General features: G+C 40.6%; 1 protein-coding gene across 4 annotated transcripts in view; it reads left to right on the top strand.

The window, feature by feature from the left end:
• COL11A1 (collagen type XI alpha 1 chain) overlaps window positions 1-24,029 on the top strand; it is a 381,664-nt gene that overhangs the window by 160,380 nt on the left and 197,255 nt on the right. For all 4 annotated transcript variants that reach the window (XM_069641554.1, XM_069641555.1, XM_069641557.1 and 1 more), the window contains 5 exons: window positions 6,738-6,779; window positions 7,605-7,667; window positions 14,764-14,838; window positions 19,387-19,470; window positions 20,992-21,048. In XM_069641554.1, coding sequence (XP_069497655.1) covers window positions 6,738-6,779; window positions 7,605-7,667; window positions 14,764-14,838; window positions 19,387-19,470; window positions 20,992-21,048 — 321 coding nt within the window. The remainder of the gene's footprint in view (window positions 1-6,737; window positions 6,780-7,604; window positions 7,668-14,763; window positions 14,839-19,386; window positions 19,471-20,991; window positions 21,049-24,029) is intronic.

Genomic DNA, 24,029 nt, shown 5'->3' on the forward strand with positions numbered 1-24,029 from the left:
TAGCGCAATACTGTAAGGTCTGTGTTTCAGTATGTGCATCCATTGCAATTAGTCCTTGGTCAGGTGTTGTTGAAAGAGCCATGGTTGGAGCAATTTTGAAATTGGAGAATTGTGGGTACATTCTGGGCCAACATTGGGATTGAGTTCCAGAGGGTGGGTGCATTTCAAGAGAAGGAGTATTTGCGGGTCTTCTCTTTGCGGACAAGTTGTGATTCAAGCTGGTTACTTGATTTGCTGTGTGAGGAGCCTGTGCACTAGATATGAGGAGCGTAGCCACCAGGTACACTGGTGTGCTACTCGTGACTGCTTTGTAGATGATACATGCAGTCTTGAACAGTATCCTGGCTTGGAGTGGAAGCCAATTTAGTTCACCTAGGGTGGGGGTAATTCAGTCACATTTTCATGCTCCCATATTATACTATGCTGCAGCGTGGTGGACAGCTTTTAGTGGAGCCAAGTGAGCAGCTAGGAACCCTGACAGGAGAGCATTTCCCCCATCGATGTACAAGACCACAAGGGCCTGCATTATGATCCAGAAGTCCTCCAGCATGATGAAGACTTTGCTTTTTTGAAGTGTAGAGATTCTGAGCCAGGCTATTTGGGCCTTCTTGGCTATGTGTTCTGGAAGGTCATATTGCTGGCAATGGAGTAGCCTAAGGATGTTGCTGAGTTTGAGAGTTGGGAATCAAATCCTTCTAGGAGCATATCATTGAGACATTGTTTTTTTGTGGGTGGACTTATGAGGATGAGTTTAGTTTGAGGTAGGCAGTCGATATCCAGTACTGGATGATGGCTAGGTAATTGCACAGACAAATTATTTCCTGCACGCTATTTACTGTCATGTACAACTGAGTATCATCTGCGCATTGGTGGATGGCTATATTGGGAGTTTTGAAGAGAGTTCCCAAGAGGCTTTATGTAAAGCTTAACAAGGATTGGTGAAAGGATGGAGCATTGGGGAACTCCGCAGGAGATCTAGAGTCGGTTAGAATGCAACAAGTTCATCTGGACACCGTGATGTCTGCCTAAGAGTTAGGAGGTAAACCAATTCAGGACAGTGCAAGATAATACCATCCTGTCAGCATGGAGGGAGGGAAGGATGCAGTGGTTTATGGTGTCAAATGCAATCGATAGGTCAAGGAGAATGACGAGGCATGAGTCACTCTGATCCATGATTTGGAGAACATCATCGACCATGTGGATGGTGGCTGTCTTGATGTCACACTTTGACCGGAACCCTCACTGATTGTCATTTAGGAGGTGGAGATTTTCGATTCTGGCGAGTAGCTGTGTAGCAACCACCTTTTGGTAATGGGCCTATAGTTGGCCAGGTTGTCTGGATCTAGGGTTGTTTTTTTTTAAAACAAGGTCAAATGAGACCAGTCTTGAGGGTGTCCAGGAATGATCATTCTGTGAGGGAGGCATTGATGATGCTGAGGAGATTGATGATGATGCTGAGGAGCGCATTGAATGGTGGGCCATCAATTGTTTAATGATGGAGCGTGGAATCATATTGTCAGAGTAAGAAGTAGGTTTGAGGGAGGTAATCATTTTTAGGAAATCTGGGGGAAAAAGAGGAGATCATTTGTTCCTTATCTCAGTCTGTCACTACCCCACCTCCAACTTCCTCATCACAGTTACCCATTAGCCACTCCTCAACCTGCATTGCTATAGCCCTCCAAACCCCACCTCACTCTGCCTCATCAAAATCTCCTAACACCCAACCTTGCTCTTCTTCATCACAATTCCGACTAACCTCACCTTACCTTTCTCCATGATAGGCCACCACACCTCACTCTTTCTTGTCACAGTCCCTCAATACCACCACCTTGCGCTTTATTGTTATAGCCCCCCCCCTACCCTCACCTCACACTTTTGTGTCACTGGCCCCCTCTACCACACTCACTCTTTCCCATTGCAGTCCCCCTGTACCCTCACATAATGTTTCCTCTTCACAGTCTTCCACTACTCACCTTCATTTTTCTCGCCATAGTCCTGCATTACCCCCAACTCACTCTTCCTCATCACAGTTAAATGTTAATGTGTTTAAGACTAGCTGGTGGCAACAATAACATTTTTGCAATTTTTGCGTTCATTTTAGTGTGCACATTTGCGGTTGCCACACCTGGATACTAAAGGTGGTTAGTGTCCTAAAATGGCCATGCCACTAGATTTTTCACTTGTCTTTTGGCCATTTTGGTTCTTGGCCTTCTCTCTGCCTTTGCAGGTCAGGTAATCCCTAATATGATTATTAATTTGCCCAGGAAAGCTGAAGTTTTTGCGGGCTAGCGCATGCCATGTGTGCCTAGGCCAAGGACTTGGACGGGACTGTCTGGTCCAATTCCAAAACCATGGTGTTTGAAAGTCTAGTATGCATGAATGAGTGAAACCGACAGTGTTCCCTGAATGGACCACTGCTGGCTGAGTGAGTTGTGCAGATTATTCCCATTGTTGGGCTGGTTGTTGCCCTGCACCTGAATTTGTGATAAGAAGAGGACTAATGCTTTCATTCCAGCATATCATTTTTGGAGCCAAGTATCCTGTGTAGTTGTGCAGCTGACCGAAGACCTGTGCACTGTTACTTGGTTGCCTTTGGGATTCCCTTTATTCTTCCTCTAGATATATTGGGTGAGCTACTGTTCCCAAAAGTGGGATTTCCCTCCCCTTGAGATGAAATAGGTGAGAGCAGCACATCCCACCTTATTTGGGGTGCTGGGGAGATACAATGTAACCCCTTTCTCACTGTCCTGGTAACAGTGTTGTTACAAAGGCAAGCTAATTTTAATTACTGGTGACAGACATTGTAGTCATATTACTTGCAGGCTGTCAAATCAGCCACAGTAATGCCACCATTTGTAAGTATGCTTGTTCTTGCTTTGGTCTTCCTCTGCTGTCCTAGGTGGGAGTGGCCCTGGTTGAAGTTTTGTCTTCAGCGGGAACCCTTGCCGAAACTCCAGAGTGTCTGTGAAGACAGGAAACAAGGGAGGTGTCAGAACTCGGAAGCCCTTTGTTTACCATTCTACCTGAAATGAACCAGTTCCTACTGGGTAGCTGGCTGTCCTGATTGGACAGCCAGCCACCCCGTTCTGTAAACTGCATGGAGTCTTCACAGAAGTTGTGCTTGGGTTCCTGATAAATACGCTGTTCTAGAAGCTGCTGACAAGTCAACCACTGGAAATAAATCCAAAAAGGAAGAAGAAGAAACAAAATCTGTAATTGATTCCAGCTATCGAAGAGCCTGTTGTGTAACCAGACACTGACGTAACCCTTCTTTGCAAACAACCTGGGGTTTCTGAAGCTGACGACTCATACCCAGAGGCTGGTAAAACTCATTAGTCTTGAGAAGACCTGCACAACGAGCCATCCCTTGATATGCTGCAACCTTCCATGGCTGCAAACCGTCAATGCCAGGGGACTTTGAGCTTGAGTTCCCATCCAGTGTCTGTTTGTTTCATCACCAAACTGAGATTCCCGGGACTGAGTCCTCTGCTTCTGCAGTGTGAAGATGTCTATCCAGAAGTTATTATTTTCTAATGAGGTACTGTGCTGGCTTGGGTAATATTTACCTTAAGTCTTGTGTCGATCCTGTGTGGCTGAGTGGATGATTTGTGTGTTTGGGAGTTCACACATACCATTCGCCCAGGCCTAATGCTGGAACCATCTAGGCAGCCCAACCAACTCTGAAATTAATACTTCCTTGTTCAACGAAATATCCTCTGGAACTCTGACTTTCCTGCATCTGAACCCTATCCTGACCTGCCTACAGCTGGCTTCTAGACCACTATGGTCCCTCTTCTGCCTCTGAGATAACTCATGCTATGTGTGTAACTGTTTTCTTTAACAGCACCCTGATGCCCTTGCGAGTAGGTGCTTTACAAGTGTAGAAAATAAATAAATAAATTCCCTAGAATAGGGAAGGACTTTAAAAGATAAGGCTTCTGTCTTAAAAATATAAGCAGTGTGAAAAGTACTGACTTGTAAATGTGTTTGTGTGTAACTTTAATTCCTGAATAAAAGAAGTTACAAAGTGCCCAAAGTTATTGCTTACCTGTGAGTTGCATACCGCCCTTCTTAAAAGTATGTACATTGTTTTACTTACTTTGAAATAGTCTTTCACTCTTCTTAAAAGTGATTGAGTGTAAAAGCTCACCAAAAGGTTATACCTACCTTGAATAGCTGTTGGCCGTTCCTAAAGTGTACCATTGGGTTGTGCTTATCCTGAACTGCATAATGCACTTCTAAAATAGTCTTAGAGTTCTTACTTGTCCTATAGTGGCCTGTTTCAACTCTGAAAAGTATATGGTTCTTAATTACCTTGAACTGTTGATTGCCTTTCTTAAACGTCTGCTAGATTTCTTACTTACCCTAGAACTGTATCCTACACTTCTGAACATTATTATCAGTTAAACTGTCTATTCCTGTATTAGAAATAGTGTATCATGTTTATTTACCAATAGGTTATACTGACCAGGAATGGCTGCTGCTCTTCTAAAACTGAAATATTGGGTTAGACTTCCCCTGAATTGCGTCAGTGCAGTTCTAAAATAGTTTACTAGGTTCTTACTTGCCCATGAGTAGCTGGATGCTCCTCTGAAATATGTATGAGTTACTTTACTATCTCTAAACCGTGTTCTTAAAAGCAACTGTTGTGTTGTAACTGTATCTATTCCTAACATAAGAAAGTTACATATGTTGCAAGATATCTACTTGTCACAGTGTTGGTCTTACTGATTCCAGAACTGAATAACACTGTTTGTTTGTTATTATGACCAATAGGGTCTGCTGCCCTTGAATTAATTACAGTAATTTCAACATCTAACTGCTTTGATTTTACTCCCAAAGAATAGCATATTACCATTCTGAATGCATAGCTTTAGGTTTTACTCACTTTGAATTGCCTAATGTGCTTCTAAATAGGGTTGGACTTTGGTTTGTATACCATATGTATTGAGTTGTTTTCTTATAAATGTGTTAATGACTTAGGTGATAGTACTTACTTTCCCCAAGATTTATCTTGGCCTGCTTGTATTTAAAAGGAACCATTAGTTTTACATTACATAGTGTATCAGTGTTTCTTTTGAGCATATGTATGCTGCAATTTCTTTGTACCTATTTACAACCCTATCTCCCTCGTAACATAAGCTGTGCTGCTTTATTTAAGCTACCAAACATTTTCAAGTGGTACAGCTTTATACTACGAGTGGAGTTTTTGTACTGGCTCAGATATGGTTTTATAAAGACCTTATTTGAACATTTTCGAAAAACTGTCCTAACACTTACCTGTAAAATCCTTGAGAAGTCTATTGGAAAAATGTTCACCACTAAAAGAACTCTTCCTGCCTTTCCTAGAAGGAACTTTGTGACTTTGGAACACAACTCTCCATTCAACATATGGATTGAACTTATAAAGTTACAGGCTTCCTTTTTGTGAACTGGTTTTTGCTTACTGCATAATTACTTCCCTTCCTTTCAGTTATTTAAGTGAATTGTATAGAAATCAAAGGTAAACATGTTCTGTAACTGGGTGTTGTGTGATAGTATTACCTGCCTGATTCATTGTTCTAGTGTGTTTTGAGCCTACAATAGAGTATGTGTGTACTTACCTGTCTAAGCAGAATCATTGGGCCTCATTACACGGTAGGCGGTGAACCATGGCGCTATTAGCGCCATGGTTCATGCCGGTAAAATACCGGCACTGCCTTGGTGGAAAGGGGAATTAAAGCCCTATTCCAAGGAAGGTTGGCGGGGTGGTAATTCCCCATTCCACCATTGCCCTTCCCCATTCCCATTTTTGCCCCATAGGGCATAATGGGAATGGGGAAGGTGCTAATTACGGTACCGCAAATTTGCGGTGCCGTAATTAGCACCGAGGTCCCTTTGCGGGTTGGTTTTTAACACCTGCAAAAAGCAGGCGTTAAAGTACCAACCCGCAAAGAGACCTCGTAATAAGGCGGTAAGGGTTAATGGTCACCAGTACCATTACCGGTGACCGTTAACCCTTACCGCCTTCCGTATAATGAGGCCCATTGTGTTTTTCATTGTGTGGACTCATTGTAGACCCCTACCACGCTCACTCACTGGTGAGTCTAAGCCTTGAACACTCTCCATGCTTACCTTGGTTGGGTTTGGCTAAACTCTCAGAGTCCCCTGTTCACTATAACTAGGGTGGCCTCCTGAAAACTGTCCACCAGGCCGGATTTTAGAAATCCATTTTAGCAGTGGTATAGAACAGTCTGCATCCAGATAAAAGAGTGATTGATAGATGAATGTAGTGGCTTTTGTAAAGGTTTTCATATACAATGGAAAGTGAATAAAATGATCATGTGATTGTAGAAAAAACGTAATTTGAACAGTTGCACTTCTGATTTGTTTAAAGCAACAATTAATTATTGTGTTAAGCACATTGTTTAGCCATCTACAGACAAGCTAAAGACATCAATAACAGGGAATTAAACCATTTGGTACAATCTTTCTCTGATTCCATAAATGTTTGTTATCTTACCAACATTCTTTGCTTTGTTATTTTCATGGCAGTATTTTCTATTTAGTGATATACTCGACAGAATGAATGCTTACACAAACTAGTTACATATCATAATTCCTTAACGGATATTCTGTGTAAATTCAAACTTTATTAAAACACCTCATTTTGTCCTCAGACATTGTTTTTTTTTACCAAGCTGTAATGATGATGCTTTACTGTATATGTCAATTAAACTATTTCTCTTCTCTCGCAGGGCATGCTTATTGAAGGACCACCAGGACCACAAGGCCCTGCCGTATGTGCACTTTGTAACATTATATTTTCAGATGGACTCTAAGATATTCTTTTTCCTGCATGCTATTGCCGAATTTGTTCACCAAGCGATCACTTTGTTGCTAGGGCTGCGTCCACACAGTGTTCAAAATATATAGGCACTATGATGAATCAAAAGCCATTACAAAATACCTATAGGGAAGATAGTTTCTTCGAAATGTAAAATCATTCTATTGCAATACGCTTTTCACACATAAAGAACATGAGTAGACTACATAGTGAACAATCTATATTCTAGCCTTTATGTTCATCCTGGGATGCTGCTTCTCTGAATTGCAACTTCAAAGAACTGCCTATTGCTGCATCTAACTGTTTTCTTTTAAGTCTTTCATAGTGCTCTGAATTGGCCTCAAGGTGGCATAGTGGTATTAAAGAGAGCACATGAAATATATAAACACATGCAAGTGCTTATCACTGGGATTTCTGTATGGCAATAGCTGGGCACATCATGCACTGGGTAGGGACACATTCAGGGAGCAAATAAAGCATTATGCTTCCCAAAATGCCTTATTTGAATAGAAAAATGCTGCAAACCAGTTTCCTACAACTCAAACTGTACTGCGTGTTTGATTAAAATAAAAATGGCTTGCATATGTTAATGTAAAAGGACATTTGTACCATGCACTATCACCACCGGAGTGGTCCCCTGGCGTTCTGGCATCTCTGAAAGAGAAGGGAGGGGGGGTTAGTGGGAGGGAGCTGAAAAAATGCAAAAATGAACAGAGGATCTGTGAATTAAAGGCAGTTCATACACTAAGCAAAATCACTACATGTTTATCTTTTTTAGGGTCTTACTGGGCCTCCTGGTTTGCAAGGACCCTCTGGCCCTTCCGGTGACCCTGGTGAGCGGGTAAGTAGACTTGAAAATGTTGTGTGATGGGAGATGAATGCAGGGTTGCACTGCAAAATAACCACATCATTGTTATCCGCCGCTGTATTTCCGCCACCCACAAACCACCTTGAAGGTCATTATTAGATACCACTGTAGTACTGTAGCATGATGCTGGGAAAAATGCAACAAAAAACCCTTATCTGTTTATTAGAACCTATACAACTCATATTACTTGCTTAGTATTAAGCACAATGGGCATCTCGTAGCTCTGCAAACTTAGAGCAAGTGTTTCTGATTTAAACTGCAATGCATTTGGACAATTCCATTTTATTCAGAATGAAAGTAGTTCCTCTGCTTTTGGAAATGTTATGGCACCTATTTCCCATCCATCTAGAGAGAGGTATGTCGAAAATAACATGCTGTCCTCGTTTATTCAGTGAAGCCTAGCGTTCCCACCCTCAAGCCTCCTCACTAGACGCGCGGGCCCCATGTGCCTGCTTGCGACACCATTCCCAAAAGACAAGCCAATCAATCGAACATCATTATCTACTTCTACTCCGCTCAGCCACCTCTGTAGAATTTGAAACCACAGTTCAACCATTATTCCCGTCCCCACAGCTTTTTCCTGCATCATTAAGGAAGCCTTACATGGCGAGGGTCATTATGTCATGACAGTAACCCACCCCAGTTATTACCCTAGATGAAGTCAAAGATTGTAAGCAATAATGACCCTTTCCAAAGTCTAACAAATGAAGCACATGCTTGTAAAGTTAACTTAATGAACATGCAACCTGTAGCAATACATGTTACACAATGTGATTGTATTGCTGCTGTTAATGCAGGAATTGAACTGCCTACGTTGCTCTGCCTTAACAATGCTGGAGATAAGTGTTTCTGTTCTGCTTGTTAGTCTCTGCTTTGGAGTGAGTTCTGTACTGGGGATATATGCTTTCAAAGCATTGTGATTGGCTGAGTTGAAGTATATTAGGGAATCCATGTGCTAATGGTCATTGTACATGTATGCATCGATAGATATGCAGTGCCTTCTTATGGATGGCTATTCCAATGTGTCAATTATTTTGATGTATTTAAGGTACAGTTCCTGGCTTTATATATCAAACCCTGCTGTCCTATAAAATGAACGAATGCGTGTTTAATTGACTAGTAAACATAGAAATTTGCCCAAACATGTGTGTTAAGTGCTTGAAAGATTCACTTTATTTCATACTATGCTAGATCGCATGTAGTTCAGTGAAATGCACTGTAATATATATTCCAGTTTGTATGGTGTTAATAACTGTCTATTGCCATTGAATAATGCAGATGAGCAATATGATAGAAGTTAGTACTGCATGATCTTAAAAACAAACCCCAATATATTAAGAACATGGTGTTCAGGTCTGAGGGTGTCTCAATTTACCAATACTAATTGGTAATGTTTAGTTTAAAGTCTTGCTGACCTATTTAGTTAGGATTTTTATATACACATTGTAGGAGACTGAGTCATGGGTGACATATCTAAGACCAGTTATTATTCTTTGCATCATAAAAACACGATTGGCTCATTGAGCCTTTCATGACAGCATACAAAATACAAGAAATACAAACAATTGGTGTTAAAAAAAGGTACAATTAAAACACAGCAAACAATCCTAAAATATATTAAATATGAACATGATTAATGCCATCCACCTAATAAACCATTAATGGAGTGTAAAATTGCATCATTATAGAGTTCACACAACTAAGACGGGGGTTCACTCTTGGTAAATAGGGAGAGGAAGGAAGTGCCTCAATGATACTAAGTTTATCACAATTGCTCATAACACCCCCAAAGTGCCTACATCTAGAAAACCGTATGCTAAAATTTCAATTAATGTGTGAATGTTTCAGATTAAGGGCACCTCTGAAGAGGACTGCTGTAAGGATAGTACTCATCCATAGCTGAAGTACCATGTTGTTTTGTGGTCAGATTTGATATTGTGTAGAATTAAAATGGTCCAGCTTTACTTTACATCTGGACCTGTATCAGGTAGAAGAGGGTCGCAGGTGAAAGGATAACTGACTCCCATACAGTGCAGCAGAATAGTTTACTCATATCAGGTTGGCTTCCTGTTTGATGTAGATATGCATGAATATATAAATATCCACTGAAGATCTAGGATATTCCACAACATCCTACAGCAAGAGCAATGTTCTTGATATATGTGTACAAAGAATAAAAGTACTGAATCATGAGAGTTAACACTGACAACTTTGTGACACTACACTATTGACACGGTTACAAGACAATCTCATTCCGAGATTGGAGGTAGCCTTGGCGCTATTTGCCTCCAATACCGGGTCTGGCACTGGTCTGGTTGAATGGGGACTCACCGGGACATTCCGACCCGTGCGGACCTGGTAAATCCCCATTCAACCAACCATTCCCCTTCCCATTCCCATTTGAGCCCCCATAAGGCTCAATGGGAATGGGGAAGGCGCTAATAACGGGCCTGCAAATAGCAGGCCGGTTATTAGAGCCCTGGTCCCTTAGCGGGAGCCGTAAAGGATGTGTGGTCAGACCACACGTCCTTTACGGTTCCCGCTAAGGGACCTCGGAATTGGGCGGTAAGGGATTACCGGCATCGGTCTCCTTACCGGTGCCCGGTATCCCTTACCACCCAACTCATAATGACCCGCAATATTTGTATTGAATATTACACCTGGAGCTTTTGATTAATGCATAGTTACAGGATGCTCCTAGTTATGTATTTTAATATGTGATTTTCAAATTGAGGCCTTTATTTTTAGTTTTCAAATATGCAAGTATGTGGGAGGGAGACATTTAAGTGATCTGTCTCCAAATAAGGTGGAATCTGAGTCACATACACAGCCCAGGAAAAATGTCATCTGAAATGGATGTATCCATCAAGTATAGTTTGAGTTTATTAGATGGAGCAAGCCCTAATAGTGACCAAAAGCAGACAATAGGTGATACCCATTATAATTCAAAAGAAGACGTACTTGAAAAAGAGACATCATTAAAATGTCACTCACTGGATCTGGCAGCCTAAAATCAAAGATAACTAATAAAGGTCAGTGGGATTTCATTACATCATTTTCGTATATTACTATTCCAGGAAGCATGAGAATTGGAATCACCATCTCGATGGATCTAAAGAAGCAACAAATATAAGGGATAGATATTGATATTCAGGTGGTCTAGCAGCATGCATTGCTACATCTCTGTGTTTAATTGATAGAACCTTCACTTAAAAGCACATGTTAAATTGTTTCTGCATTCTATTACTGATTGCCACACATCTTTATATTTAATACATTATTATAACTGCAAAAAATCAGAACCTAAGAAATCTATTTAGGAACTCCGAGATTTGATCTATCTCCTAAATTCTACACAACCATCAAGTCTGCCTCAAATAGTTGCAAGGGCTTTAAAGTGAAAGAATAAAGTCTCTGATCCTGATTGATGAGCATGTGGCTGAGGCTTGGCGAATACCCTTGGGGAATAACACCATCAGTCATGGGTGACACCAGGGTGTGCCCCAAGAGATAAGAATGGAGTGACTTTCACTTAGAAAAAGGCCGAAGAACTATAAATGCCTCAACCATGTCTGAAAATATGGGGAACGAAATGGTAAGTGGCCCAGAGAATTCTTGATAGCAGATTATTTCATTATCCCTGTTCCTCATTGGCCTTCTCTTTTCGACATGCACTTTATACAGTAGACTGACAGCGATCCTACCCTCTGTCTTTTTGCCTGCATCTAAATAATACCATTTATTATCGTTACAAAAATGCCTTATAACATTTTTAAATGTAGCTTACAAAATCTGGTAAGTCACTGGTGGAACTTTGCAAAAAAAAATGTGTAATTGTTAAGAGCTTATGTAACATCAAAATACTTAATTGAATTCTTATAAAATCTGTTAAATTTGACGTAGGATTTACATAAGATTTTAAAAGATTATGATAAGATCCTTGTTAAAAAGCAATTCGAAATTGTTGCATGGGGATTCCTCAACATATCCATTGGGAGAACTAAAAATAAATAGGAGAATAATAAGACTGTAGACTCCTCACAGTTGGAATATAGGACAGTACATTTTGAAATAATTAGAAGCTGACATTTTGGTGTGGCTCAAACCTGCTGAGTGCAACATGGCATTAATTAATAAGTGGGACAGGTTAATGGAAGCAGTAGCACAACATATTGTGAAAGAAGTAACAATCACACAATTGTGCTAAAATAGGGATGGTTTGTCAAAAAATGTTGGGAGGCTAGAGAGAGCCTATGGAATGCTCAGAGAAGGGAGAAAAGTTATGAAACTGAAATCTCTAAAATATTTTGATTTAGTTTGCATATAGCTATAATAGACCCCATATTAAAAAAGGGGTCACATCCTCACCAAAATCTTTCCAGCCTATATTTCTAGTTTGTCAGTTTGCTTTATTTCCATTTAACCACTACAGAGAACCTTATCGTCTTTTGGCAGATACACAATTGGGTTTCATGGAAAGGATAGTCACACTAAATTATGCCCTTAATGTGTAACATCTTATGTAGAAATATCAAACCCCATAAATAGAAAAGGTGAATTTAGCCTTTATGGATCTTACAACAGTGGTGGACCATGTAGATAGTTGAATGCTGTGCAGATTGCTTGTGAAAATGGGACTAAAGGCCAGACTATTAAAACTAATAGGCATCCATTCAAGGACAGAAGCAATGGTGAAATGGGATACCCATAGATATCCACGCTAAAGATGAGTATTGGCTCCCATACCTTTAAATATCTATACAAATGTTCTGCAGTCGGTTTTTGAGATTGGAACCCCTGATGTCCGATGCCTAGGCTCTAGATGGATTCCCCTTCTAGCTTAAGCAGATGATATCGTCCTGGAGCCCAGAACCTCATGTTCATTGCAATTGATAATTGATTCTTATTTGAATTTTAAGGGTGGAAACTCACCAACAATCAATGTGACAAAGTCTTGTACTATGATGGTTGGTTGTTCTTGAAAGAAAGCTAGAAACCTTTCTATTAAAACATATTGGTAACTAAGGTATTGGGCCACTTCATGTGTTAGGTGATAAGTTGGCAGTACATTTGCCAATTTACCTCTAAACACATTTACTGTTCCCCCCACATAGCATGGCATTACCGCAGGATCACAAGTGGTGGAAGAGTGTTGTAAATCTCCATTTTGTAGGCGCCTAAGACTCCATGGGAATGTTTTATTTAATTACCGTGAGTGATGTACGACACAGCAAATCCACCGATTATTGCCCTTAATGTGGAGGATTGGCCTCCAGTATTATGTTAGAGTAAATCCTAAACTTCAAGGCCAGACTCTGAGTTCAGCAATGCCATAAAAGAGGCAGTAATTTTGTTACAGACAGAAACAGAATTACTCAGTTTTGAATATCTGATTCTCCCTAATCTGGGGGCAGATAACATATTTTAATAAAAAACACTATGCAGGACACACACAATAGGAACATATTAAGTGTAGTGTTGCATCTGAGCATATTATGGTTCGCAACTTTGATGGGTTGAATCACCAACAACGTCCCAAGTGATGGAGAATTAGTTTGTGTTTTACCAGTCGGTGCCCCTACTTTTGCTGTCCATGAGGAATTGGGACACCTGTTCTACTGTGGCCCACCCCTGGGTTAATCCACAGGCTTCTATGACACAATGCATAATTAAATACTTCTGCAGGTTGTCACAAGCCATTGAAATTCCTATGGCTATCCTTTGTGAAAAATAATGGGATAGCAATAGGTGTCACTAATTAGTTTGCAAGTCTGAAAACTATAGACAGCTGTAATTCCACTTTAGTGAGTGGAAACATCCTAGCAAGCCTGGAAAAAAAGGGGAACGAAGGGAATTGATTAGGCCCTGCAATTCGGTGTTTTGAAGGTTTAATGTATGCATGGTCCCATGGATTATTTAACTTGCTGTCTTTCTATAAATAAACACTATTTGTTAATGAGGTTATGCTTTAAACTATTATATATACACATATATGGTAGGCAAATGGAGTTCTGGCTTCAACAATCTTTTTGCATTGTTTGTCCCAATGAAATAGTGACTGAGATCCACATGTTCTGTTTTTGCCCATGCAGTCATGCTATATGTATGGCAACTTTGATTCTTATTTTAAAAAATTGCAATCTGTACATAGGATACCACCCTTTGTGTGCTTACTACTAATTAACTTGGTATCTAAATACTTTATTATGGTCTTTAAAATACATAAGATATTGCTAGAAGTTGGTAATGATGATAGAATCGTTATTACCTCCTTAAAATAAATTCCCAGATTAGATATATATATACACCTCTGGTAAATGGAGTCCTAAATATTAATGATAAGCATAAAGTAATTTTATTACACTTATAGTTGTTGATCATATGAATGCATAGTTAAATTCAATGGGAGAATTATAATAGGTAGTAAGAAAACTAATCATATATTTGAGTTTATGGGCCTCATTCCACGGTAGGCGGTAAGGGTTTACCATTACCGGTATTTTACCGGAACCGGTAAATCCTTACCGCCTTACTACGAGGTCCCTTTGCAGGTTGGGGAATTTAACGCCTGCTTTTTGCAGGAGTTAAAAACCAACCCGCAAAGGGACCAGTGGAGCTAATTACGGTACCGCAATTTGCGGTACCGCAATTAGCGCCTTCCCCATTCCCATAGAGCCCTATGGGGCAAAAATGGGAATGGGGAAGGGCAATGGTGGAAGGGGGAATTACCGCCCCGCCAACCTTGGAATGGGGCGGTAATTCCCCTTTCCACCAAGGCGGTGCCGGTATTTTACCGGAATGAACCATGGCGCTAATAGCCCCATGGTTCACGCCATCCGTGTAATGAGGCCCAATGTGTTGATTTGTTACCATATATTGTTTTACTTATTTTATATTGGCCACTATTGGTTTTATGGGCGGGCTAGCACACTTCAAATAAACATAATGAATGATTGATTTACTTGTTAAGAACATTTTATGTTGTTCAAACAAAATACATTCTTTCACTATTAATTGGTGAATGTGAACATGTATACGAGTTCTGTCTGAATCCTTGTTTCTATTCTAGGGCCCCCCTGGTCGTTCCGGTCTTCCTGGAGCTGACGGTTTACCTGGACCACCTGGTACTATGCTGATGTTACCAGTAAGTATCTTTCTAAATGTTTTATAGAGTATTCCTCATTACATTTTAACGTCATGTGAGTAATCCTTATTAGAGTGGACAGGGGAGAAATGTCTACAAACGGCGAAACATTTGGTGTATTTCAGATGGGTCTTTATTTTTACCTTAATGTTATTCCCCATTGCCTTCAGAATTTTTTTTTTTTTGCTAAATGGGAGCATACAAAGACTGTTCTATCCTAATGTTATTTATTCACATCAAGATGTTCAAAGAGGCCACAAGACAATCAGCCTCATTACTAGTATGGTGGTGCAGTAACAAGGTGACATAACGGAATGACCCCACATTTACTACATTGCCATAATGCATGTTTTCAGACAAAGGTGAAAGCCTCTGCCACTTGGCTGGAGGTATATCCTCCAAAACATGTTAGATTTCTGCTGGTAGCTCATAGAGTGGGGATTACCACAGCCAGCCTGAACTAAGGAGTTCCACTGCTCATCGGTTAACATATTTACACACAAGCAGTGCAATTTTGCATGGCAAGTGTCCCAGGCAACAAAATTGATCCGTTTCAAAAATGCAGTGATACAATGTGTTTTCACAAGAGCAGTTATTGTAATATGGCTTCAGGTGGGGGAAAATGAATCTGATGTTTTTATTCTGGACAAGGTTGTGCTAGTATCATGGCCTACACACTGAACATTTACAATATTAATTCTGTTGGAGGGAATGAATTGACCTGCCCAAGTCCCTATTGGTGCCTGGAAAGAACTACATGTATCAACAACAGGGTCTATGTGCATTCATTCTCCTTCTCACTTTGGAGAGAAGCACCCTTGTAGGGACATGCAGAATGATGAGCGCAATAGCAAAGAGACGCCATTATTCAAATAAATGAGCTGCCGAGCTGTGGGCCGGGTTGTATACAAATTGATCGTATTACAATTGACCGATTCACAATTAACCTTCTGTACAATTGACCGAATTTAAAAGGCCAATTAGGATATATATGTGGGGGGAAACCCCTGCAATCCCCCAGCCAATCACCTTAAATTATTATAAACCTAATCCGACCCACTATATATGTAATAATAACTAAAAGGTCAATTGTACAGAAGGTCAATTAGGACCACTGAAATTCTGTCAATTGTGTTAAAAGGTCAATTGTGATCAGTCAATTCGGGTAATACCGTGGGCCAACTTTCCACATCCTTTTATTGGCTAATTTCTTCATGAAATTGTGGAACGATGCAGACGTTAAACCAGTTATCCATAGACTTTAAAAGAGGTCACCTTGAAATAGAATGAGTATGTTTAGACTCTCCATGCACTGCACAAAGAAATAGAGAAAACAAGACGAGGGCAGAGGAAATACAGACACGCAGAACATTACAAAAGCTTACTTCTGACAATTGACACTTGTGCAGGAAGAACAGAATGGCATGTCCTCGAGAAATGCCATTTTCAAAGGAACAATGACAACTGAATTGGGATTTCCTTCTGTCCTATTTCTATTTTGTCTTTCATCATGAAATTCCTCAAATGCAGTTAATCACACAGACTCTATTGCCACGTCCATTAAGGATTTGGGCCATTTGGAAGTAATTAAACTGCCCTCGTCATACTCTACTACTACAACCAGTTAGGATTTGGACCATTTAGAAGTACTGAAACCACACTCATTTTTATCAGAGAAGGCATCCCTAGGTTCCATGATAAGAATGCCTGTTCTATATTCAACCTGGTTTATCCTCTCTGCAACACATTATACTGTGAAGCCCACATTGCTATCAGGCTCCATTTAATCTTACGGGTATTGAAGTGGGGGCAGACAGATGACGTGAAGGATGGTAAGTTTATATCAGCCCCATCTTCCCTGAAAGATTGCACCCGTTGCTTTCTTAACAGCTATATTACATCTTTAGCATTTTCAGTTTGTCCAATTATTTTACCCATTCCAGGTTTTTGCAGATGGCATGCCATCAACCTTCAACCAAAGACAAGCCCAAGTTGATAGCTCTACATACATCTTCGCTGTCCATCGTCTGATGATGACTTACAACCTTTCTGCTTACATTCCTCCACTGCCCTACCATTTAAATTACCAAACAGTGTAGGACACCATCCTCCAATGTCTATGTCAGTAACTATCTCACCAAGAAGATTGATCACCATAGACCAATTCCAAATTCCTATGCTCTGCAAAATCAGTCCTTATCTGTAAATGACACAAAATATTGACCTTGCTAGAGACTGGATTCTGTCAAAGTTAGACTATAGTAATATCATCCATGCACGCCTAAACAAACATGAAATTTACATCCAAGAATCATACAAAATTGCAAAGTAAGACTGATCCTAAGTCTCATGGCACACAACAATGTCACGCTTGGGGTTAACACCCTGCAGTGGCTATCTATTGAAAACTGCATTCCCTTCAATGTCCTTTTCCATCCTCATAATGTTTTCTAGATAATGTAATGTGCTCACTATAACCTATTGGCATTTCAGGGCCCTCACCGCTTCATATTTAAACCTAATGACGTCACCTAAATTCAAGAGTCTATGTCACAGTGGAAGAACCCCACTAGCAAATATCATCAGAGATTTGAATGGAACTCCCACATCAAAGTTAATGGAAGTGCCCTATTCTAGATTCAAGTCTGTCTTAACATTATGAACGTTTAGTTCAGTCGATCTCCTTCCATCACCCTCACTGCAGCAGCCTTCATTACCCCATGTTCTCATCGTCACACACAAATCAGTGCTTAGCCTTTAGGCAGTGGTTGAAGTGGCCGGGAGCGGTTGGGAGCTGTGCTCCTCTACTTTTTTTAAATTAAGTTTTTCTGTTCCTATATTTTTATTTTAAAAAGACTTAAAAAGGCTTAGTTTTAAAATAAAAGTGTAGGAGGAAGTTGAAACTTGCACTTCAGTACACTGTACTGAACTTACCCTCAAACAACAGATGCGTTTGTTTGGGGGCTTGCATTGCGTGTGGGAGGGGCACCGATGGGATTTGTGGGGAGTGGGGCAGCCCAGCAGAGAACATAGTTCCACTTCCACCTTTCGTACACTTTGACCACTACCTTTAGGCTTCACACACCAGGGAAGTTATTATAATCAGACATCGTATATATATATAGATGTAGTGAACTGTGGACTGGTTATAGACCTCGAGGAATTGGAATTGAATGTATATGAATGACCCAGAAAGGCCTGGCTCCTTACCCTATACAGCAATGCTTGTATATGCACCATTTGCCATCATCATTTTCTACTTAATCTGATGCTAGTACATACATCAATTGTTTTATGCACTTATTATTTCCACGTATTATTTTGACTTATATGGTTTACCTTGAATTATCACCACTGTTGCAATATTTAAACTGCACTATCCCACCAGTCGCATGCCACCCACGTTGCTTAAGTGCTCCTATATATTTATGGTTAATCAGGAATGTGCTGAACTCTGCATGTGTCCGTGTCTGTTTAACTGCATTCCCTACGTCCCCACGTCCATCTCTTATCTATCACCCCGGCTATCTTCCTGTGCCCCATTTCCTCTCTCCCCCACAATCAGTTTGAAACAACTGTGATGCAATTTGGTACCACACAGAGAGTATGAATACCACGCAAAATAAAGACATTTAAATAGAGTTATCCTTCCTCTTTTTTAACAGTGGACAACCATTCAAGGTTTACTTTATCTGCACATATTCAGAATTCATGTACCTTTTCATATTTATGCCACTTGGCCGTAGTGCTGGTGAGTCACAGAGAGTGAGTCATGAATGGTGTCCTATTGAGGTTGTGAGCTGCGAGAATACTCCGCCTGCAACAGCTGTCATGCTCCATGAATCTCTCTATTTATAAAACTAGAGCCAACTACTGGAGCATGTTGACTCTCAATAAAAGCGAAAGGGCAACACAAATGCAATCATGTAAATATTTAACAAGCTCTCTAACGTGCATGCCAAAATGATCCAAAATGATCCATTCAATTCAGAACATAATCGGTCAGTCCTGGTCTTAACTTTGTATTCTGGGACTTGTAGTCCTGGCGTTATGATTGGGAAATCAGCGAATACAAGCTCCACAAAGCAAAGTTTAAACCGGACTGCATTAAGAGTCTCCCGGGTACTGATGGCATGCATGCTCCAAACACACGGCTGAGGGACAAGGCTTCACGGGAGCGCATTACATGCCAATAGGTTCAATGCACAGATGTAAAGAACGTACAGAGATCTTTCCCAAATCTTGCAAGTGGGGTACATCTTCTGCCTTCAAATGCAGCAGGACTAATACACGCTTCCAGGTGCAATGTGATATTGACGATTACAGTTCCATAATGAAGGTCCCTGCAGTAGAAGTCATACAGTTGATCACCGGAGTGTTATAGTCTTTCGGTTAAATTCTATTCAATTGATTAACATCAATGTGTTATTGCGTTGCTGACTTGTTCAGTTAGCTTTGGGTGTTCACTGTAGTACGGCACGGTCCTCTGTTAACAAAGAGCATATTTGTCTTATGTTTACAGTGTCATTTCTATCTTTTTCCTTTTAGTTCCGCTTTGGAGGAGATGGTGAGAAGGGCCCAGTCGTTTCCGCCCAAGAGGCTCAAGCACAAGCTATCCTTCAACAGGCCCGGGTACGACTACATGAACCCCAGTTTGTAATGTGACTAGAAAAGCAATTGTACCACAAATCCCCCTTCTCCTTTTGAGTAAAAATGTCACCCATTATTGACCTGATTTACAGAATTTTTACAATAGGATTGTGCGATTGTAAACCACTTTTGTAAATATATGTTTCACTTTTTACATGAACCATAAGTGAGCAAACACATTTGGGTTCATGTTGACCGTGATGTACGTGTCTTGGTTTGTAAATTGGAAGTGTTTGGCGTCCAGCATGCTTGAGCTTTAAGGAACACCAATTCATTCAACATTCATAAATTCATTTTAGCAAGCAGAGGCCGCATTCCAGAATCCATGGTGTTACATTTCCCTGGCTTTCACGACTGCTTTAATCATCTTTCATTTAGTTTGTTTTTCGTAGAGTCTTCATCCCCATTTGGCATACTAAGGGTCCTGCTGACATCTATTCTGACAAATGGACTCTTAAACCTGTTGGACACATTCAAGTGTAGCCTCTCCTTGGCCAAAGACTAAATAAACAATGACTTCATTGTTTCTTGAAATTGTTTATCTAGTTCAAGCCCATGCAATGGAGAGCTTTTCTGTTGGCACCGCTTCTAAAAAGGTGCACATGGAAAGATGGAGGTGATGGCTGTGGGTAGTAAAGGTTAATTATGCAACACCGGTTTAGCATATTGACCTGTTGCAACCTTCTTTGTCTTGCTAAATAGTTAGGTTTCAATGTAGATTTAGATGTGTCCCTGGGCCTGCAAGAGTACTCTGATGTCACCACATACTTCCCCAGTTAAACATTCTGAGATGACATACACCCAGGTGGCGGGCAACCCTGTCGGTAACAGCCCGCTGGCCAAATTCAGAACGTTGTTACAAAGGCCCCACGACTGTTGCTTTGGAAGGTGGGGGCTGGCGGATTCGTTTATAATATTAGCAGTACAGTTTATTAGGTATGATGATCATCGTTTAGCTCTCACACTTTAGGCAGGCTAAATATTGAGCTTTTGTTAAGGGTGCTCTGCGATTTCAGTGCAGAATATTCGCTGCACACACCTTTCAGTGCTGACAAGCCTTTGCATACACATTCATCTACAGTATATATATTTATTTAAAAAGGTGCAGGTTGTATGTTTAGAAAAGTGGGTAAGGATAGTGTTGGGGGTTAATGGAGGGTTGCCAGAGGGATACTGCCCATTCCTCTTCATCAATACATTTGAAAATAGTGAAAAAGTAAAAATTAAACAATCCACGTCGTCAAAACAATAGGCACATCATTTCCACATCCACACATAGTGGACATTTTTTCTGAGCTGGTTCTCAGCAAAAGTCATTGGTGAATACTGATCTTGCATTCAGATAGGGACACTAACCTGACTGCGGATAAAGGGACACTAACCTGACTGCGGATAAAGGGACACTAACCTGACTCCGGATAATAGAATTGTAAAAATCATGAATGTTGTTTAGGTGTACCGGTGCACAGACATATATGGTGAAACATTGTTCATATTTTACAGATTGCAATGCGAGGTCCAACTGGCCCAATGGGACTCACTGGGAGATCTGGCCCTGTGGTAAGTTGAAACTGTAAACACATATTTTATGTAACATTATACCTTGTGTATATTGTTTATAATGAGCCATGACATATATATTGTGTAGACTGTCACATTAGGATTATTATTATTATCAGGATATATATATATATATATATATATATATATATATATATATATATATATATATAATATATATATATATATATATGTATACACATATACATATATATAGTTTACTTTTAAAAACGTATTCAGTAAATAAGCTAGATTTGTTTAAAGCATAATCCTAATGCGATCCACAATATTCCTTTTATAAGTCACCAGGTGGAACTGTCAAGACCTCTTCACGTGGTGCTCACTCTGTGATTATTGCAAAATGGTTTACACTGGTCGTCTAAATACAAACTCATTTCAAGCTCCAATAAGTGAAAAAGCAGCCAGAGTGCACGTCAATTTTGTTAAAATATTAAAATAACATACACCCAAGATGAGGCACGCTTTTGCATGACAATAGACTTTGCTGATAGCATGTAACCATGTCTTGGCATGCGTGCTCTAGTTGTGTGCTGCACCTCTTCCACGCCAGGTACTAGCAGTGTGGCAGCAATAAACCAACAGTGTTCTTTTGTGTTGAAAGGGTCTGTAACAAAACCAAGTCTGTTTGCCAAGAAAGAAATTGATCTAATGATGTGTACTTCTCTAAGCCCCACCCCAAAGGAAATATTAGTTATGAGGAGTATAATCACCTGGACGTTTGTGCCTTTGGTTACCTTGAAACGATGAATGGCTGTTAGTCCTTATTTTCAATTCACTACCCAGGGTAGGACTTGGAAAAGCAACAGTTAGTAGTACAGTTAACACTCAACAGACATGATACAGAAAAGACCCACTCATGTAGGTTATAACAATAACACTCGTGTATTATAATACTACTACACTATGGCAGACATTAAATAGGTCAGTATTAGGCATATATGCTTCAGTACATATAATCAACTCGCCATTTGCTAGCCTTCTATGGATAAGACACTACTTTAGAATTACAAGAAACTATACAAATAGTAAAACGTTCAACAAAGTAGGGAGAACAGATGTTAAGCACATATAAATGAATAACATATAAGACACCATATACTAGAACTTCAGATGCCCAACTTTAGCGTGCACCAAGTCTTTTAGGGGTCTGAAACGGGGCCGCAGGGAAAGGTGAGTAGTCCAGGATGGGCCACTTGGCTACTGCAAGAAAGGTACTGAAGTTAGTTAGTGCAGAGCAAGAACAACAAGTGCAATATGGATTTAGGTCTCTTAAGTCAAGCTCCAGTGATAGGACGAGCAGCTACCACCCCTGGGGTTCATAAGGATGACCCACAGATGTACTGACCTCACCACCACCATCTTGGGACTGCCCTTAAGAGTGCCAAGGTAAGCATGACTTTGCGTTAAAGGAAAACCCAGTGGGCGGTGGGGTAGTTCAAGTGATATAAGATATCTACGCCCCCTACCCCTAGGAAGGTAGAAATTATCCAATGATGGCCACAATGATTTCTGGAAGTCCTTGCAATGAGGAACAGCTGACCCCCGGCCTTTCAGAAGAAATGCAAAGCTAGACTTGCCTACAATTAAAAACAGGCAATGTACCTCAAGCAGGAGAGCTGACTGGTTGGCCCCACAAGTCGTAGTGGGGAGGGCTCCTCACAGATGGCTTCCCTGTCAATTATAAGGTCAAGGTGAGCAGCACATTGGTACTGGCTGACCCAAAGCTGGATTCTTCAGCAGCCCATTTGCATCCGCCAGTCGTCTCCTTCGTCAGGTCTCTTCATCTACCATGATTGACTTGGTTCCTGAGTCCAGCTCATCTCTTTATATCCAACCAATGGGCTGGGGGCAACCCTAGCTCTCTAATAAGGACATTTCTGCAACATTCAAACTTAGAGGTACCTGTAAAATAGCAGACAGCCAGTCTCCCAGAAACTGTCCAGCAACATCCGAGCCCCAGAGATATATGAACTGGGACAGACAACTCCCCGCCCCACTTCTTCTCAGCATACACACCAATGTGCATGAATAAAGGGGGGCTCGCCTACCTGGCATGGACGAAAGATGGCAACAAAGGGCAGGCCAGGAACATGACTTAATACATGAGGGGAGGCAAATTTGAGCATAAAGGTCCCTTAAGTTCATTATCACGACTTAAAATGCAGCCCAGCAAATGCTTGCAGGAAATATGTCCAAAAGTAACATCTGGAACCGGGCTGTTCAGAGGATGTCTGGAAGATAGCAAGAAATGCTACTTAGAATAAAGAGATGGGGACGGAAAGTGTCCCATAACAAAAGTCATAAAAGGGAAACCTACCACTATTGTCCAGGTAGGTCAAAGGACTAACCAGTGTATCCAAAATTATATTGCAAAAGGGACCATAGGGGTCCCTGCAGCATACCACACATATGGTGAGGGTGCTGCCATGGGAAGGCATAAGAACTAAAACGGAAGGGAGCGGTCTTCCCATACTGGAAGCATAACAGAAGGGTCCAGTGTTTCCAGAATAAAAGTAAATGCAGGAGTTAAGATAAAGGCTCCCACTCACCTTCAAAGTCAATGAAAAAAGTCCCAATGAGTCCATCAGTTGTGCTGCGAGCCCCAGGATAAGGAAGATACGAATTGCAAAAAGAGAATCTCCCTAAAAATGGTAAATTGCAACACTCAGTGAAAGGGATGTACAGTATCACGGCTCAGTGTTTGGTCAGCAGCAGATACATGAATAGTCACATGTCCTAAATAAGCAGGTATTTCTGGCTTAATGACAAAGTGAACCCTTTGTTTGGTTCTTTTCCACCAAATTCATGGGATCAAAATATATTGCACAGTATTTGTATTTGTATTTGTTTATTTATAACGCGCAGACCATCAGGCCCGGGGGCATCAGGGCGCAATTTGTACAAAGTTACAGAAATGCATATATACAGACATAAAAATTACATTGACAGAAATATTAACA

This window comes from Ambystoma mexicanum, chromosome 1q, assembly GCF_040938575.1.
Source record: "Ambystoma mexicanum isolate Mex_15411 chromosome 1q, UKY_AmexF1_1, whole genome shotgun sequence".
Lineage (NCBI taxonomy): Eukaryota > Metazoa > Chordata > Amphibia > Caudata > Ambystomatidae > Ambystoma > Ambystoma mexicanum.